We start from the raw sequence: 20,823 nt of genomic DNA, 5'->3' as shown, positions 1-20,823 counted from the left end.
TCACATATTTGAAAAAAAGAACAATTGTGCTTTTTCTTCTCTGCATAGGCTGTAGCGTCAGTCATCCAGAAAGTCATATTATTTGGGTCCACGGACATTTCACACAAAGCTGCTGAGAGCAACTTTTTACTAAAGAACTTAGAGAAGCTAAGAGAAGAGGTGGGATTGACCCCTGTTACTATGGGTGACATCACGTTTCGTGTATAATTTCCTCACTACTGTATGTCCACAGTGATTAGTTGACAGGTTCAATGTACAAGAGAGTGAAGAACAAATTAATAGAAAATGAAGATTACATCATCATCCATCACAGCTCCACCCAGCTGCCACCTACTGACTAGAGGACTAATCAGCCAAGGTAATTGAAAACACCTGTGTGGGTGTGTAGGGCATGAGAACATTTTCTTAGAATTGTGTATCTTATAATCATACTCACAGTACAGATACACTGGAGTGCAAACAAATTCAGGGCTCAACGAGACAAGACATTATAAAATGAGTGAATTAGTTAGTAATCCTTATTTTACTGTTAGTTAAAGGGAGAAAAAAAAATGTATTCATTACATTTAAAGGTGTAAATTCCAAAGTGGCATACACGCTGTGAAAATTGAAGGCCGCACACATAAAAATAACTATCTGTGAAAGTAAAATACAGAACTTGCGGTTCAGATTAGCCAATTATATCTTGTTTTATTACAGCAGAATAGTCTGCACTAAGGTGGTGTCTGACATGAATGAGACTACTTTATCTGCCAGAAAACCTTCACCCCACGAGGAAAGTAATGTCCTTGTGCAGGAGGTTCAGAATTGCTCAGAGTAAATATATCGTTTCTTGAATAAGTCTGGGAAAAGATAAATTAGCTTGGTAGAATATTGCTTACAGTACCATGTTCTTCATAGTCCTGGAGGAGATCTGATGGCCAGTTCCACTAACACGTCAATAATACCAAGGTCCATTCACATCTGTTTTAGCCCAACACTCTGCATTTTTCCTCAAGATATGTGTTTATCTTGAGCACCAAATAAACAATGTTCACTTACAATCATGTGCTTGTACATTACTGTTAATGTTGAGACTGTTATTAACACAAAACTGACCGTGTGACTGATATTAGTTTTCATTCTAAAACCCTTTCCTCTTGTAGATGTCAATGGTCGTCAACTAGAATGAGAAGCTGCTCTTAGTGTAATTGGTCACTATAGCATCAGTCAAGACATCAATTGGACTGCATCTGTCATAAATAATGATGGATGTTTAGAAACAGTAGACAGGAAAAAGAGGTATGTTGTACCTTCTCAATGTTATGGTGGAATTGGTAGGTGTCAAAGAGTGTGCCCACTCGTTTTAATGAGGAGCTGACAAAATAATCACACACAAACACTTACACCTTTGTTTCATCCTCCAGAGTGCAGATCTTAGATAACCAGACACGAAATCCCTGCCGTGCCAGCTTCCATGATCAGCAAACAAATCATGTTCATTTGTTTATTTTAGTTATTTAATTCATGCACATTCCTGCGGTTGCACCACGATGAAACAGCAGAGTGGGACGTCATGCGGTTGTCAAGTGAATAAACGATAAGGGAGTACTTTATACATTTATGGTGGTTAAAAAAAATGCATCTGGTCTCACAACAGCCCATTATGGGTCAGTTATGGTACGCCGGTGAAAATTCGATTTTTCAGTAGGCTACCAAAATGCAGTCCCCCTTTAGCCTACCTCTGTTTTGTGTTAAATAATAGTCTACTCCTGGGGTAAATATATTTGATTTACCTGATACAAGATCAATATAAATTTCATCTCTGTGCATTCAGTGGAGAAACTGGACCAGGACGAGTTTAGCCTGCTGTGTAAAAAGACCGGAAGAGGAGCCAATTGTTTTGCAAACCACAAAAGGTCAAAAAAGTCACAGTTGATTTGATCAAATTTGTGCAGCCCCCTAAAACTGTTTGGCCTATGGTGGCTGAAGTGATGGAGTTAAAGTCTGCTTGCTTTAGGGATGAGGATGAGACAATTGTATTATATATGAGCATATAGGGGTTAATTTTTTTAGTAACTGATTCATTCTGTGCCAAGTGATTTTGCAAAGCGCCATCAGTCCCATTGGTTAAGTTGTTCACGTCTGAGAAGTGTGTGACATTTTGAAGCGTATCTGAAATGTCTGGACGCTGTGGGTCATGGTTTCTGAGATCCAACTGCAGCAGAAGAATAGGAAGAACAAAAAAATAAAAACGTCAGCTGATTCTCTAAGTACAATTTGCCTACCTAAAATATTTGTTAATGAGTAACTTAACAAAATTGATTGGTTTTAATGTTATATTATTTTTAAACTTTTGACTTGGATTGCTTTGGAAAGTGAGAGATTACTAATGTATGAGCAAAAAGCTGCCTTATCTTACCCCGGTATGAACCTAGACGGCTTAGACTTGTATTCATCTTAAATTCACATCTCTCTGTTTGCCTCAATCTGTCACACAAACAACTCTATAACCTCAAAAGTTGAAAAAAACCCGTTATTTTTTCAAACCCTCAGTCTTCACAAAAACAAAGCTTATTTTTTTTGTGGTTTTGATTTCTAGGTTTTGTCTTTGTTTCTACCGGTCTATCAAAACTAAGCCTATAGAGGCACTGACCAATTTTGTGATTGACCCACTTGATGGTAGATAATAACATTTAAAGTTTATTTTTAATATATTAGTCCTGTAACTTGAAATGTCAAGTTAATTAATGTTAGAAATAACTAAATCAGTTAATTGCAAGCTAGCAGCTACCACCAACAAGCTAATGCTATGGTCAGTTAAAGTTTTAATGATTTATGATAATTCATAAAATGTATGAGTTAACAAGATTCACTGCAACCACTTTAAGACAAATATAAGGTTAGTACTCAGTTGAGAATTTAATACATTGCACAGTGAGCTTGTAACAAACAAACTAAATATGATATCTGATCGAATATCTGTTTCCACAACCACTGAGCCCCATTAATATTCATATATAGCCTGTCTAAAATAAACTTACCTTAACTCTGTTCAAATATTCTTAAATGGAAAGTTTTTTTTAATATTTTTTCAGATGACATATACCTGACAACAATGTAATCTTCTCACTGTGCTTGCTTTTTTAGAAATGTGCGAGATTACTGGTCACATGAAACACACAAGGCAGCTTTTCACCACTGAATTGAAAGACTGATTGTGCCATAATTGCACCCGACATGAGTCTACAAATTGTGGTGCAGGGCCCGCCTTGTGTGTATAAAACATGCATCAGGCATGCTTAGTTAGCAAATGGATAAAACTAGGATACATTTATAATGTGCACATTAAATTAGCGTCAAATGGCATAATAAACTCTGTGAACAGACAGGTGCAAATTATCACATTTTTCTTACAGTATTCTATAACTGTATAGGTCATGGTGCACCATAATTAATCATAAATGCAACATTTGGTGCAATATTAAAGGTGCAGTGTGTGGGATCTGGCGGCGTCTAGCAGTGGGGTTGTAGATTGCAACCTACTGAAACTTTTCCTGTTTGCCATACATGTAGGATAACTACGATGGCTGATGCGAAAACAAGAATGGCCCTATCTAGAGCTACTGTAGAGACATGGCGGCCAGCTCCATGAAAAAAGGACCCGCTCTGTATGTAGATGTAAATGGTTCATTCTAAGGTAACAAAAACACAAGGATTTGTATTTGCAGGTGATTATACACAAAAGAAAACATACTTATACAATACAAACATATACTCTTTTTTTCTGCCAATAGATCCCCCTAAATGTTACACTGTTCCTTTAAATCATTATTTTCCCCCTTTGTGCAGTGTTTTTATAGCAGCCAATGACAAATGTGGATATTTCACTGCATGGTTCTCACAACTGGAATAAAATGTAGAACGCAATGGCAAAGCTTACTACTACACTAGGCACGCCCGTCACATAGCTAACACATAACAACTGCAGTATATGATCTTTGTATTATTCTATGTGAAGAACAAGAAGTATTAGATCCTATGAATTACTGTAAAATAAGTTGAAGAAAGTTATAATGCCTGGAACTACAAGAAAAATATACACTACTGTAGCGACTTTGAACTATTAAGACATCAACACTTGTCGAGGCCACAAGCATCAAGTGGTATTTTAAGGTTTTGCTCTTCACATTCATAAGGCATTATTTGATATATATGTCTCAACGTGCACACTACATGGCCTTTCACCTGGCCAAGCAGACCTCGCGTTGCTGTCCAAGCAGAACACAATGAGGACCGTTTCTTGTACCTTTGTGTTTCCGGCCACTGAGCAGCTATTTCATTCTTCAAGCTTTAAGTGCCTTCAAGGACATCTTGTTGATGTACTGAACTAGTGCTCACTTTACTCATTCACAGCCCGGCTTTTACACACTGGCCTCTAGATAGCAATATTCTAGTCATCAGCCCACATCCTCTGCTTCTATATCCTCAGTCTGTTAGTTGTTCCAACCTTAAAGTAGTTAATGGAAGGCAGCAGATTATTAATGTATGCAACCAGCAGCAAAGTCTTTTACTAATTACAGTGATTGAGGACATCCGTGATTAGAACTCTTAGTACTTATTGGATTAATACAGCAGTTTTCATAGTGAAAGCAAATATGTATATTTATATTTTGTATATATATATTAAAAAACACAGGCTTGCATAACACAGGCTATGAAGTATGCATGTAAACTATACAGTATGTGAAACGGTGCCCCATTTTAAATCGCTCTTCTGCTTTTAATACCTTATTCCGATCTTTGTCCATTTTGGCTCTAACTTATTTTTATTGTCTGTTCGTTTGCTTTTTTAATTACTTTTATTGTTTTTGTAATCATTATCGTAATCATCCCCTGTAATACTTGCTTTGCTATCTGACACTTTGTCTCATTGCCCCCCATGTCTTTTGATTTCTTTGTTCTGTTTTTATGTATAGCACTTTGTTTATTTTAAGTTTAATATTAATATTATTATGTGCTGTATGGTTGTTTCTTTTGTCATTCATGCAGTATGAAATATAGTATGAACCTCCTTTAGAGATGCTGGAAAAGGTAATAAATATACAGTGTACTATAAACATGCCAGAACAAAATAGAGTACTACTTGAAAACAGGGCATTAAACACCTCTGGAGTATTTAATCATTCAGCTGGAACTCATAATAGCCTATAACCCCTAAAACTGAGAACTCTTGGTTGGCTTTTTTTTTTTTTTTTTCTAGGTAGGTCTGATCACTTGCAATAATAGAATAGAATAGAATAGAAGAGAATAGAAGAGAATAGAATAGAATAGAAAGCTTTATTGTCATTGTATTAAATACAACGAGATTCACAGTTGCCACTTCTGGTCAGAGCTTTAAAACAAATACTTGACAAGACTAAACGAGGCAGATAAAACATATAACAGGTAAAACACACACAGTTTTAAAGCAAATAAAACAGGTAAAGTAGATGTAATAAAGAATGTAAACAGAAGTGTTACACTAGAAGTATAAAATATAAAAATAGGTGTAATGTAAACAGAGGTAATTGCACTTGTAAAATAGGTAGAGTAGATGTAATAAATAAAATGTAAACAAAATTGCACTTGAGGTGTACATATATTGCATCAAGGATATATTGCCTTTAATTGTAAATTTTAGTGTGACTATTCCTATGTCTGTAACCTTCTAAGTCTATTCATCTGGGGAAAAAAAAAATGTTTATTAAAATGTATGTAAAAAATACAACCTAAATAGTGCATTAAAACAAGATCAGTAAGATAATGTAAAAGAAAGGTGAAAAAACAGCTATATAATGTATCTTTAAACAGTTAATTAACTGTAAAATACTGTGAAATTAATAAAAAAAAACAGTATTTTTCATTAACAGTACAAAACTGTAAATTTCAGCGACAGTATAATAATGTAAATTTTACAGTAACATAAAGGCAACCCTGCTGCCAGTTCTTTATTGTTATTTTACTGGGAAATTCTTAACAGTGTACTAAAAACCATCCACTAAACCATCTCTGACTGCTTCCCTCCCTGCGTTTTGGTGTCTCTTGCACGATCAATGAATCAATCGCAGCAGTTTTTTACAAGCCTTATCTCTCCAAAAGTTGCCTATATGCCATAAATGTGCGTGGATGGATGCTGATATGGAGGCAGAGAGGCGCAGAGACCAAGAGACCAAAAGGTACTGCATTCAGCCCCTCCCATGTAGACATCACTGGCAGACACGTGATACTCGCTCTGTCTGTGGCTCCTGACAGTCGCTGGATAAGCTCAACAGGGAAACCAGATTGCACCGTCTCTCTTCCACATAAAGATAACTGGATTTGCGTCCCAGCTCTCCTCCTCGACATAGGGCTACTCCATCCATCCGGCTGGTTTCCTTTTTTCTCTTTTTAGTTTTGATTTTTTTTAATCTGGAAACAAACTTGGAGGACGGAATATAATAAGGTAATTTATTTATACCACTGAGGTTTTTTAGTGGAGTTAGAGTGAAAGTGGATCTCTCTCTCTCTCTCTCTGTCTTTCTCTTTCTCTGTCTCTGATGCTGTGATTCACTTGGAAGCAGATCTTGATGTGAAGGTTTTCGCACAGTGGATTTTAAGGTACATTCTCCTCTCAAAACAGACCCAAAATAGACGGACAGTTGTGGTTTTTCCATGCAGGAGCGCAGCAGCGCCGTGCAGGTGTTTTTGCATGAAATCGCATTTTTTTCCCCCCTACAACTATTTAGGGGTCCCGTAGAAGTAAAGGTGTACGTACGCGCAAAGGTAAAAATCTTGTTTTTTGCAAGGAATTGTATAGTTGTGAGCGACATTATGGGAAATAGAATATACTCTTAATTATAGTGCGCCTTTTTCCAGCTGTCATCCAGGGTGCAGATGTTAAGGAATGGGACATATTCTTGATGATATGATGGCAGAATATAGCCGGTGAGGATTAACCCACCACGTCTTGTTTTAAAAGCAGGATGATCATGTAACGTATTCATCACATTTTCTGGAGAAGAGTCTGTTTTTAAAGTGCGGTGCCCAACCTCGATCTACATTTCTTCCTCTTCTTTTGAAATGCAAACTAATTACGGATGTTTTTAACATCAGGTTCTTGTTTTAACGCGTTTTGGTGTTTGGAAGGAAAAAAGCTGAATCCGACTATGAAACATATAGTGACGAGGCGAATATGATGAAGAAGAAGAGCACATATATTGGGGGGGGTCTGACTGAGAGACCCAGCAGCAAGCAGCCCGACTGTTCGTCTTTACACAAACCAACCATTGTGAATCAAATGACGCACTTTTTCCTCATGTTAGGTCTTCAGGAAGAGGACAGGCCAGTGAGTATTATAGCCTGCTGTATGTCGGAATGCTGCTGATATAATGGATCATTCACGGCTGCAGAAGTTGTAAGCAAAAAGTAATATTCCCTAAAAAGAAATAATGGGGATTGTAAATCAGCGGTTTCCTTTTCTTTTTAGTGACTGTGATTGTGTGCAGGAATTGTTTTTGCGAACATCTGGGTGCGATTAGTGCAGACTATATCATAATTTACTCTTTTTTTTTATTATATTGCAAAATTATGTGCACATTGTTGTTTTAATCTCTGCATGCTGTAAAGACAATCTTTCCAAGATGAAGTCATGCGTGGATTCAGTGGATACTGAGTGTCCAGTGATGCTGTTGGCTTCCTGGAAAGCCCTGCTGATATTCATCTATTGATAGGGCTCATGTTTGTTGCAACAAAAGGCCTCTCTGGATAGAAGTGCTTGATTGGATGTCGCTTCTGCCTTCATCATAGTATTAACTCTGACTTTTGATTTGTTAAGGCTTTGGCCAAAGTGGATTTGGAAATGAATATGGTGAAAAAATACTGATATTAAATTTGCTTTTTCTTTTTTTTTTGCAGAGAGCTTTGGGACCGAGGACTGCCTTGACAGACAGACCGCTTCTTTTCACTGAGCTTATCAGCCAACGTGTCTCCATATGGCATTTTTTCTCATTGCTACCGAGGATGCAGGGTGAAAAGCCCCGAGCGAGGCTCCCAGTTACCCGCCAAAGAATGCTGGCATGAGCATGAAGATTAAAGCTGCCATTTCAACTCAAGTGAAACCGTGCACACACTAACTGGCACCAGAAGGGACTGTTCCATAATTACATAAATTAGATCGAGTGTGCCCAATGGATATTTGAATCCCTGTCACTTTGCTCTAAATAGCCATGGCAGAGAGGACCTTTAAACAGTTCAAACTATTTTGGCGCCAACAGTGAGAGGTTTGGCCAGTGGCCTGGACAGTGTGAGGTAATGGTATTTGCTCCAGGAAGTAAGTGTTGGCCAAGCCTATTGCTATGCAAATATATTATAGCATTTAACCTTTTGTCTTACAATGCATCAGCACACACTTGTTCATCCATGTAGACAGTCACTTATATGCCAGTCTACTCTCTCGCAGTTAACCCAACATATTTCTTGCTTAAGCAAAGGTACTTATAAATAAGTTCAGCCCCATAAATCCCTGTCCACCTGCACAGATTTTGTGGTCACACAATGGTTTTACAGAAGCCACATGGTGCCCATGTCATCTGGGTTGGGCTGCTCATTTGTTGCTTTGTAGAAATAGGCACTTGTCTAGAGTTTACAGGTGCTGAGGGCCAGTGGGCCAGATTTCCAGTGTGGAATGCATGTTGCGAAAGCGAAATGAGCTTCAACATGAAAACAAAGAGCTCCCACGGGCTGCTAGTTTACTTCGACGACGAGGGATTTTGTGACTTTCTAGAGCTCCTCATACTGAACGGTAAACTCAGCCTTCGTTTCTCGATCTTCTGCGCCGAGCCCGCGACCGTCGTGTCCGACACGGTGGTCAACGACAGCCAGTGGCACGGCGTCACGATAAGGAGAAACTTTAAGAACACAACCCTAAAGGTGGACAATGACACGAAATGGGTGGAGGTGAAGTCGAAAAGACGGGATATGACTGTTTTCAGCCATTTGTTTGTTGGTGGAATACCACCGGAATTACGATCCGTGGCGTTGCGACTCACGTCGGCCGCAGTCAAGGATCAGCTACCTTACACTGGATGGATAACTGACGTAAAGGTCAACAACACGGAGTCCGTCATGATCAACAGTGAAGGGGTCTTAAAGGACCTCTGCGGTTCAGCCAACATGTGCTTAAACGGAGGAGTCTGCAGTTTAATTAACAACGAGCCGACGTGTGACTGCACTCGGACTGGGTTCCAAGGAAAGGACTGCAGTGAAGGTAAGACATCTGTATTTATTTCAAACATACACTCGGTACAACATGTCCTGTGTAGCTTTTCCAGTCAGCCGCAACGTGGACTAAACATATTCCAAGTCCTAAAGTAATGCATTCCCCTCCTCTATTTGGCTATGTTTGTTTTAGTCTCGTCATTGATCTGCAATACGGTTGCTTGTAATGAGTGAATCTCCTGCAAGGCCTCATTAGCAAAACATGCAGGTGTTCTCCATCCCCAAAGGTGTCTTCCATTCTTATAAAAACAGGTCCATGGGGATTGGTTGACCTATGAAACATCATCTCCAATGGCTTACCTCAAATGCAAGAGCATGGAGTAATCATTTACGAGTCAGATTGAGTAAACATGAATGATGTAATTGACCTCATACAGTATAAAAAGCACCCAATAGATTTGTATAGCTCGTAATGGTAGAGAACCAAAAATATTAACTAGGCGAGGTTTTTCTGTCAGTTGCTAACAGTGTTGTTATTAATGCATTGATACTTTAAGCTCACCACATTATGATCTACCATTATCATATCATTTTATACAAGCAAAAACAAACTGTAACACGACTGAGCCACGACTTCCCCTCAAAACTGTGATCCTAATTGATTTAATAATTCTAACAAATACAAAAAAAAAATCAGCTGTGCAAATGCAGGAGAACAAAAGAGCCAGAGACCCAGCTAATCAATACACAAAGAGAACATGGGGTTCTTTGAGGTGTAGTGAGAAATAGTGTCACTCTCTCGTGGCCAAACATTGGGATCATAATATCAGGATCTCTTTTATGTCTCATCCTCAGTGTTGTTTGTAATGTATCAGCATTAAGGGTATAGAGTGCAGAGCCTCCCACAGGTTGGCTGCTGTGGTGGGGAGGAGCTGGTTCGTTGGTCAGGCCGAGTGTCGATGGGGGAGGGGTGTGAGTGTGTGTGTGAGTGTGTGTGTGAGTGTGTTATTTTTAAAAATCTATTTCTCAAGTTTATTCAAATACTGATGGACTCATTTTAACATATAAGCTAATACATATGGGGCATCATTTACATTTAATTTAATATGCTTGTGTATCTTTATTCAAGCACATACATCTTTTATTAACAATAAGCTCATTAGTCCAGCGTTGGATAACTTACTACCGCAGCATAAGATATTCCCATCTGATTGTCATTAGTCATTGAGGCCAAAATATGAAACACCACTAATAAGAATGTCCTCTACGCACCGTGTAGGCTTTGCTTTATTTTCTGCTGTATTCATGTTTTGTTGATGGTAATACAACGGGAGGGAGCATAGGGTCTTTTACCGACCTCATACACTGACAGAATGAATGATTGTTGCTGTAGTTCACTAACAGGCTTTCAGTGTTGGGCAGCATTAAGTATGGGTTTATTTAAACCACTGCACATCAGTGAGAAATAGCAGGGCTGTTTTGCCACGCTGCATCAAAGCACCCTGAATAAATCTACATCAAAAAATTAACTGTGGCAGTAAATATACTTGGACATGCCACCCAAATGGTGTTATTCTTCTCTTTCTTGCTCTTTTCAAGTACAATCTATAATCACAACTCTATAATATACAGGACTATAAAAGTGCCAGGTTCCATTTTGGATATTACTGAAAATTACATTTCAGCACACATAAAAGTGTTTTCGATTAAAAGGTAATTGGACAAAAACTGTCTAAAAAAAACCTCTCTCCACATTTGGCACTGATTTTAAGACTTGTCACTTGGCTCACAGTGAGAGATCAGTTTGCATTTAGCTTTGGTACATTAAGTTGATTACACTTTTACGCAATTTTTTTGCCAGTAGGTTTAAGAGTTTATTTTAATATACAAGAGCCCACCTACAGGAGCATTTTTCCTTTGCTCTAAGGTAGAGAAAAGGTAGTGTAAATCACAATGCATTCTCCCTAATTGTATGGCAGCCAGCTTTATCCATATGCAAAATACAGCCTGATGACAGGTCCATGTTAGGAAAGTTGCGATACTCTTTGTAGTCAGGAAACCAATGCAATGAATTGCTGATGATTCTTAATACAAAATGCATAAGCAACGGTTTGTTGTCGAAACAGCAGCATTATCCAGACAATTATATTATTGTTTTTGACTAAAGATTTTGTGCATTAAAGCCTTATCTTTTGTTCAGCAAATTACATCCTTAACACACATATTTTGGGTATTAAGGATATTCATTTTCACATGTAAAGATTTAATTATAAAGTATGACCCAGTGTTATGCCTTCTTATTTACTTACTAAAATCTCATTTCCAAAGATCAACTTAACAGTATTTGCCTGAGATGAGTTGGATTAAAGTAAAAAAGCTTTAAAAACTATGACTATCTAACTATGACTACCTGTCACTCAAGAATACTAGAAGAGGGTTACTGTACAACAGATGAATTCGAAAGGTTTGATACAGAGAGATATTATTTACATTATCTGCAAAATAAGGTGAAATATTATAAAATAAAATATTATTGTAAATAAAAAAAATAAATAAAAAATAAGCGTCCCATAACACTATCATGGTGGCTCTAAATTAAATAATACGTGGAAAATAAAATTAGCATATGCTGTCATATGTCTATTTCTTGTGTGTGAGTGTGTCTCATTAGTCAAGAAATCGTAGGAAAAGATCATAATTTTCACACCAGGGTGGCTTCTGATGTTAATAGCTTTATAGCCATGAAAGAGCTAATTGGTTATGTTATTGCATTGTTAAGATGAATGATGTAAAAGATATGGTCTTTGTGCTGCATGAAGGATGAACAGTTACTGTTTAATGTAATGAATATACCATGGCAATGGGGACCAGATCCATTATAGTTCATGAAGATGAAAGCTACAATGTGATAACGAAAACAATCCTTAACAATATGGTCTAATATCACTTCCATGTTGCGTGTGTATATGCACACATGTAGGGGAGTATAGGTTGTCTCATGGACTAGCTTAGTTCTGGTGAATACATCTCAAGCAAACATACTGTATATAGTCATTAATAAAGTGAGTAATAATAATAAAGTAAACTGTAATGACACAAACATATTACACTGTTCATCCTAATTTTAGATGCTGCAGTGACGGTGACAAAGGAGTCACTTTTCCCAGATTTAGCTCTCCTGAGTGAACTCATTTTGTTCCAAGATGGTGGGTGAGAAAAATACTCAGCATCTTAAACTCATCCTGAAGGTCTTTAATGATAGTTGTGCATCTGCTCGCTTATTATGTATGCCTTGCCTGAATTAACACGTCACAGCATGGAAGAGAAACTACAGGTTACTAAACTGAAGTCATTAGATCCACAAGATAACACAACAGAAGCCTCAAAGACAAACAGGCAATATGTCAGTAGAGACGTCTGCTGCCGTCACCCCAGAGAGCCAAAAAGCACAGACTGGGACTGAAACCCCTCTCTCAGTCATAGTCCTGCTGTTCTTAATGGAATTACACAAAACATACAAGCAGGCATTCAGTTAGAGTTACATTGTTCTTTCACACAGTCAACTGATGACATACAGTATATGAGTTTAAATGAATTTGTGTGAGAGGTAGTGTGTTATGTCATCATCTAGCTGGTGCTGTCTGACAAGTCGAGTGGTGCTGGTCATAGTGGATCTTTTCTACACTAAAAGCAGCAATAGCAACAAAAAAAAGGCCACTTTTGGGCAATGTATCCTGTAAACACAACACTTACATTGCTATATATACAACTTTATCATGTTCAGTTGTTTAATGGCGAACATGTTAGCAAACAGTTGCCTATTTACGCATCCAGCAGACAGAAAGCGACATTAGCATTCATTTAGAGTGCCTAAAGAATTTAATTAAAATATTCACTCTTTTTGTAGCTCTGTTTTGGTCTCCACCGACTCCTTAGGGGAAACTTAGCTCTATGGAGTCTAAACGCTTCGCTCTATTCACCAGCTAGTTGCCAATATCGTCTGCTGTTTGATGCCGGGGAATACTCACAGAAGCTTAAGACGCTCTAACTTCCATTTCACTGAGTCTTTAAATATGAATAGCTATTTACATGACTATGTGGGCTAAAATAAACAAGAACCCTAATTCTCCTTTACAATAGTTCACTACATGTCAGGCAGGCAAACTCATTAAAATATGCAATAATTAATATCAGTGTATATGATGGAATAGAGGCATTAGAATGTGCCAGAGGAACCAAATTTGGGCTTTTACGGCCAAAATTGTTCTCTGGAGGGGCATGCCTCCAGAACCCTGTAGCTGCCTAGTTTTTCCCACTGGCTGTCTACTCCATATCCATGTGAAATTTGCTATCTATAAGCATATAGCAGGCCTTCGTCACTATGGCTGTGTATTGGCAAGAATCTGGAGATATTATATATATCATGATACAGGGTAACAATTCAATATATTGGGATACTGCAGGCAAGGAGATATATTGTGATTTTTTAAAATCGTATTTTAAGAAAACTGTCATAGTATAAAGAACACCCCAGAAATACACCATTTTAGAATAGGCAAAAATGACACATTTGTACTGCATGCAAAAAATGCATTGTTTTTGCCCCAAACTGCATGTGATTATCATAAAGTGGGCATGTCGGTAAAGGGGAGACTTGTGTGTACCCATAGAAACCATTTTCATTTGGATATGTTGAGGTCAGAGGTCAAGATACCCCTTTGAAAATGGCCATGCCAGTTTTTCCTCTCCAAAATTTTGCCTAACTTTGGAGCGTTATTTAGCCTCCTTCACGACAAGCTATGACATGGTTGGTATCAATGGATTCGTTTTCGAGTTTCATATGATGCCAGTACATTCACTCTAAGGTTAATTACAAATTGATACAGTGTTTTGGAGAATCAATACAGTATCACAACACATAATAGCGCGATACTAATATGTATCAATATTTTCTTACACCCCTATTCGTTGCATGGTTATATATTACGTTGGTAGCTCTCTCTTTTTTTCACCTTACATGTGTTTGCATCCCTGACTATGAACTACCCTATAGAACTGAGGGGAGCTACAGACTTGGGTGTTAATTCTCTGTGGGTTTGTCACTACGAGTGTCCGCTCTCCCATTGCACATAGTCATTTGAGCCATCGTTAATATAAATTTATTGATTAATGCAGCTTTAAAATCTAGCTACATTTATTCAAATGCAAATGAATGTCTGGCCTTGGTTTATCACATCCCTCTGCTTGTGTGCCAGTAAAACAAAAAGAAAAGAAAAAAAACATAAAATCTGTTCCCCTAGCCTTCCAAGTCTAAATAGCACAAAAGAACTGCTTTGAATTAACAATGAGATTTCTTCACATACGTCATTTGTTTGAGCTAAACCACCGTTAGACTGTTAGTTCATGCTGAACTCTTTACATCAACTGTATTTGACATTTCTGTCCAGCCATATTTTTCACGTCACTATATTTAACAACAGACCATATAAAAAATGTGGTAATACTACATGCAATGAAGAAAGACTGGTAGCTCTTTATAGCTCATTTCTGCATGGCACTAACATTGCAAGACGAAGAGATTCAATTCCCACCGGAGCCATCCGTGCTGAAATTGTATGAAGTCAAGGTACCTTAAGTCACTTTGGATGAAAGCATTCACCCGATTGTACCTTTGCCAGCTAATTCAGTATTCTAGCAAGTACAGAGATGTTTTTTTTCCACCTCAAGGTAATGTGGTATTGCTGCTTGCTTTCTCACCATCCTGAGCTGCATGGGGGGAAGCAAGCAACAACAACAACAACTAGTACTGCAGATGTCTGTGCACGGACCAGACCATTAATTTAAAATAATGATGTGTTCTAGCCTAAATAAATGGTCAGAATCATAATGTATTCAGCAGTAGAAATCAAATTGAACCGCAAAAACTAGAAGCATAGTAATACAGATATGTCCTCTCATACGTTTACCTAATGCCCATACATTGATTCACCTCCAAAGCACATTGGAGTTTGAAATTTACCTTTCCATTAATTCATTTAAAAGCTGTTGTATCACTTTGATCAGATGAAAGGATCACAGGATTTGCCACCAGACCTGTCAAGTCTCCCCTATCCAACCACAAGCTTGCACACTGCACGGCCTCACACACACACACACGCACACATAAATCCCTTTGATCGGTAAAACAATTATTTAAATGCACTGTTCTATGGCCAGTAAGTTCCCAGAATCTGGCCTCCTTTTTCTCATTAGATAAATTATTTTATCCTGATAAAATGGAATGATGTTTATTCCATCGTACATTAGCTAAACATAAATCAGCGCAAGTAAAAAAGTAGGGCAGATCTAAAGGCTGTACAGCATTTTATTTTTCACTGTGTGCACATTGACTGGATACAGTAAATAACTGTGATTGCATTGCACTTTAGCTCAGGGCATAGCTTCTAGGTCCTTGTAGAGATATAGTTAGAAGTCCCTGAAACTGACGTCATTGATTCATTGTAGAACTGACAGTCAGATGACTTAAGCCACTTGGTTAAGCTGCTAATGCGTGATGACAGGGTACCAAGTATGACTGTAGCCTAGTAAGTGAAATTATGTCACACCTATTTTCACATTTGAATCATAATCATCAGCTGACATGTTTATGTGAACTCTTTTAGTCACTGAACACCATCACAATAGATTTGTGTCTTACTGCAATATTATTAAGGAAGAAAAGCAGTGCAACATATGCAGGAGGCAAAATGCTCAATATCTTTTGGACCATGCCTTTGTCTTTATGTATGTTTTTCCACAGCAAATTTGATTCTTGATTATTGGTGTTTAAAGCTTCAGGTCAATGACTGAGAAAGGATCTACAAATTTAGGAACCTTTTCCTGAATCTCTTCAGTTTGAACCTGATCTTGCAGTGTCACAAATGTGGAAAAGCTACTGTAAATATCTCAAGGTTACTCAGCTCTCTCTGCTTATCTTATACGTTTAATTTTGCTACAGGGTGGTACAGTCAATGTCTTTTAGTTACAGGGTTTAACTATGTAAAGACATGCATTTTTCTGATGTTATTTGTATGTCATTGGTCCTTTTTATGTTTTTCATGACACTGGCTCCGTGAGGTCTGTCCTACACAAATTGATTTTTAATCAGTCCCAGTGGGATTACCTAGTAAAATGTCCTGCCAGTAGAATTTGAAACGTGATGACTTTGGCAACCCCTTGATTACGTTAGAGGTGGTGTTTTACATTATCTGTCACACCAATGACTCGCCACCTCCCATAACACCACTTATGTGGTCCTCCGGTATGTGGAAGAGGAGGAGGAGGTGAGAAAAGTCCGATAGTGGATCCCTTTAACTCCATTTTTGGTCTCCACCAGCTCCTGAGGGAAATATCAGTATGTTTAGGAGCTAAACGACTACATTCACCAGCTAGTTGCTAACTTTGTCTTTGAAAACAGTTGACTACAGTGTGAGGTTGATGAGAGCAGTGACAGTGAACCAAAATAGTACATTTGTTGGCCGTAAAACCAAAACCATGAGCTGGAAGATGCTGAAAGGCTGTGTATGACATTACACAAAGTCATTTTATGCATTGTTCCTATAAAAATACTAATTAGTGTAGCTTTAATATAATGTTTTGGCTACAGTGAAAGACAGATAGCATTCTGGTGTTAAACAATATAAAAGAGAGTATCTCTTTCTTTAGTCAATTGTTTGGCTATCCTGACTATTGCAGGACATCTAGTAAAGTAACTTGTTGGACTGTTCAGCACACTGTGTATTTGTTTCTCAATGAAAAAATCAAAGTGAAATTTATTTTTGGTTGACGCTCTGGCTGTATGCCTCGTGTCAGTACTGTACATTTTGTGCCAAGTTGTATCCCTGAGGACAATTCAACCTTACTCACTGAAAGAAACAATGACGGGAGTGGAGAAGTGGGCTGGGTTATATTTGGTGTCTTAACAACTGAACCGAAAAAAATTAGTTAATTGTACAGGAATGTGCATTTAACAACTTAAAAAGATAAATCAATGTATCTCAAAAACTACAGTAGTAGGAAATATATTTGTGGTTAATATTCTATCCCTGTGCTGCTAATGACACTGATCTGGTTTGATATTTGGCGAGGATTTGTTTTACAGTTTGAGAATTTGGATCATCTTTGAATATTCAAGAACAATGAGCCTCATGCCTCTCTCTGTCAACCCAACCGGTCCAGGCAGATGGCCGCCCACCCAGAGCCTGGTTCTGCTCTTGGTTTCTACCCGCTAAACGGGAGTTTTTCCTGGCCAGCGCGTTGCAATGCTCTTGGTGGGATCTCTTGTTGGGTCTCTAAACTATAGAGTACGGTCTAAGACCTGCTCTATATGTAAAGCGTCTCGAGATAACTTCTGTTATGATTTGACGCTATATAAAAATAAATTGAATTGAACTGAATTGCAAGAACCACTCGTATGAACAGATTCGTTCTGAAGTGGCTTGTATGAGTGATTTAGGAGAACTTGTTACATCCACCAATTTTCTTGCATTTTGAATTTTCTCTGAGGTACGAACACAATTTACGAGTGGTCCAGACCTGTTGTAGGAGTCCTGTGCAACTATAGTCTGCTGTTATCCAAACCTAAGCTTCTCCCTAATGGATTGTATGTTTCATAACTTTGAAGCAATTTTGAAAAAGTTTGAAAATCCTCTATAAATTACACTTCATAATTATGTTGACATTATCCTGTTTGACTCTGGAATTCAAATTATAATATAATTATAAGTGTATTCAAATAGCCTAGCAATATCATCATCCATTTAAATTGACCATTGATGGTATTGTATAACTATATCGATATGAACATCTTAAACTGCAAAACGACTGAGTGTAACCAGGTGCGTAATGGCTGACTTACTTTGTTAAGCTGCTTGGAAGAGCGTGTCTTTAGACAGCATGCTAACATATTGACAGAGACAAATGAATGGGGCAGGACATATAACCTTTATATGGTATCATTGGGGCGTCAATTATGCTAATTTACAATTCTCATAAACATGCCAATTTACGCACAGGTAGCATTCATCATGTTAACGCGTGTCATTTACACAGTTATCAGAAGTTAGGAGCGTTTGCTGAATCTGACGTGGCACACTCGTACAAGCCCGAAAAGCAAGAATACGAAAATGTTATTGCATGAGGCCCAATGATTCTTGTAAACCTGTACATAGACAGGTGCATACTGTAGGTAAATACACGATGAGTCAAGGTAACACTATGGAAACAGTAACGATAAATCTAATGAATTCAATAAGTAGCCTGTGTTTGTCAAAAGCAACAACTTATTATTTTTAGATGATTTATATGAATGGCTACATGTGACTAACTAATACGATTTTGACCACCTGGCTTTAAGTATTCAGCGGCTCTCCTCATGTTCACATAATATGAGTTAAACTGCTTTGAGACGCACTGTATAGGAAGATGAATTCCTAATTAGAATGAGCGCTCCCTTTCATATTTCTGTCATTGTATGTAGCACGAACCATGTGGCTTCACTGGCTGTATCTCTGAAAGTGTCATTCTGTCTAGAAGCCTCCTGCAGCTTCACTCAGACAAAAGCAGATTAATAGTATACTGCTGTCTGCTGAGTCCAAAGACAGATATTGGGATAAAAAGATTAGAGGGATTTTCCCCGAGGATTTTTTTGCCTTGTTTAAATACAACTGCTCCTGACTGTCAAAGGGTGTTTGTGAAATTCTTTGACACCAAACTCCTCCTTTAAAGGGATCCGTCCCACAGCACAAATAAACACGACCCTATATCCATTCCACACACACACACTTTGTCGTATTAAACTGGGCTATACATTGAGTTTCCTATTGAAGCATGTAAGCCGGCATATGGAGTTTAAAGTATATCGTGAGATGCATAATTCATTGATTGAATCCTGTTATCTCTTAACCACTTCCATGAAGTGATGTCCTCCTGTATGCATGACATCTGGCATAATTGTGGCTTTAAACACATTTTTCTACTTTGTTTGTTTATCATAGATGACGTCCATATTTCACACCTATGTTTTGTGTGGAAAAACATCTCACTTTGCATAATTGCTGGATATTTTCTATGCAATCTGAACGGTTTGATCTCCCCAGAATAAAAGCTGCATAGAGGCGAAAATGTGCCTCTTTAAATTCCAGGCCGTAGATGATATTTTTCACTTTGAACATAAGTTGCCTTTGATGCTGCTGGTTGGGTGTCATCCTTCATGAGAGTCGTCTGAAATACTAAAAAACAAGTCGAAAGTGCACTGCCATAATTTGAAAGCTGTCGTGCTTATGGTAGAGCGAGGACAAATCACTTTTCAGGAACATTTTATGTGACTTTGAAGCCCTTTGTGACTGTAACAGCACAAATAAACCTGACTTGACTATAGCGCAGGTTGCTGGATGTGTCACATTTAGGGATTTTCTACCTACAGTACAAATAGGAGAGTGCGCCTTCTTTCAATATCTATATCTTTACCCTTAATATAGATTCATTGATCAGAAATTCACATTTTCACCAGGGACCTTTTTTATATATATATTTTTACAAGTCTGTCTCTTTTGTCATTTATAATGGAAAGGGATAGCTCACTCACTTAGAGCTTAGCTGTAAGTGTGCTTTATTAATACTTTTTTTTATACTTTAGCTGAAGAGCCGCTCTTCAGATAGGGATTTGTCACACGTCAGCAGTGAGAGCCATAACTACAGTTTCCTTAAGCAACTGCTCAGCGTATTTAGCTCAAAAAGGTGCTTGCTTCAACACAAAGTTGTGATTTCTATTACAATACGTTACAAATAAGCTGAGCCCCCTGCATACAAACTAGCAATTTACCTTGATTCTTAGTAGACATCTTAGTTCCTTCGCTCGGGCTTAATACTCAAGTGTTCAACAGCGACTGCATCGCAAAAACAAGATTTACTCCACATCTGTAATACTATCCTCCTAGATATTGTCAATCCTGGGATTAAGGTTATTAGAACTACTGTATAAGCTGCTCTGATTATCCTGTTGGATCATTCTGACCCACAAGATGTAAAAGAATGGCGAGGTCTTCCAGCACATCTGCTCCCACAATCCTCTCTGTTTGGGCTGTCTCTTTGGAAATATCTTGATGGGACTATTGTCGCCACGCCATCTGTCGCAAGAACCTAGTAGCTGCATAATAAGACTAATTAAATCAAACACAAACACTGTGGAAAGTATAATACGTTTGTGTGTACCATTGTCCAAGAAAATATAGAAACAATGTGGTTAGACATACATTTCTATCACAATTTTATTGATTAGCTTCCTTAAGGCAGTTTGACATTTTGGGAAATGCCCTTATTCACTTTCCGTCAGAGAGTGTGATGAGAAGATTGTTACCAATCTCATATCTGTGTGCTAGAAGCTACACGGCCAGTAGTCAGTTAGCGTAGCTTAGCATAAACACTGGAAACGGGGGGAATTGCTAGCCTGGCTCTGTAACCAAATCTGCCTACCATGCACATTTAGTTAGCTTTCAGACAGAGCCAGGCTAGCAGTTTCCCCCTGTTTCCAGTGTCTATGCTAAGCTAAGCTAACTCTCAGTTGGCTGA

General features: G+C 38.1%; 1 protein-coding gene across 14 annotated transcripts in view; it reads left to right on the top strand.

Moving 5' to 3' along the window:
- The first annotated feature begins 6,249 nt into the window (after window positions 1-6,249).
- LOC141774031 (neurexin-1a) overlaps window positions 6,250-20,823 on the top strand; it is a 287,328-nt gene continuing 272,754 nt past the window's right edge. For 8 of the 14 annotated variants that reach the window (XM_074646328.1, XM_074646327.1, XM_074646319.1 and 5 more), the window contains exons 1-2: window positions 6,250-6,463; window positions 7,915-9,265. In XM_074646328.1, coding sequence (XP_074502429.1) covers window positions 8,554-9,265 — 712 coding nt within the window. In that variant the 5' untranslated portion in view covers window positions 6,250-6,463; window positions 7,915-8,553. The remainder of the gene's footprint in view (window positions 6,464-7,914; window positions 9,266-20,823) is intronic. The other 6 variants (XM_074646321.1, XM_074646320.1, XM_074646314.1 and 3 more) reach the window with 1 other exon arrangement.

The sequence above is a fragment of the Sebastes fasciatus genome, chromosome 9 (assembly GCF_043250625.1).
Source record: "Sebastes fasciatus isolate fSebFas1 chromosome 9, fSebFas1.pri, whole genome shotgun sequence".
NCBI classification, from domain to species: Eukaryota; Metazoa; Chordata; class Actinopteri; order Perciformes; family Sebastidae; genus Sebastes; species Sebastes fasciatus.
Note: the sequence above shows the minus strand (reverse complement) of the source record. Positions and strands in the feature narration are given on the sequence as shown.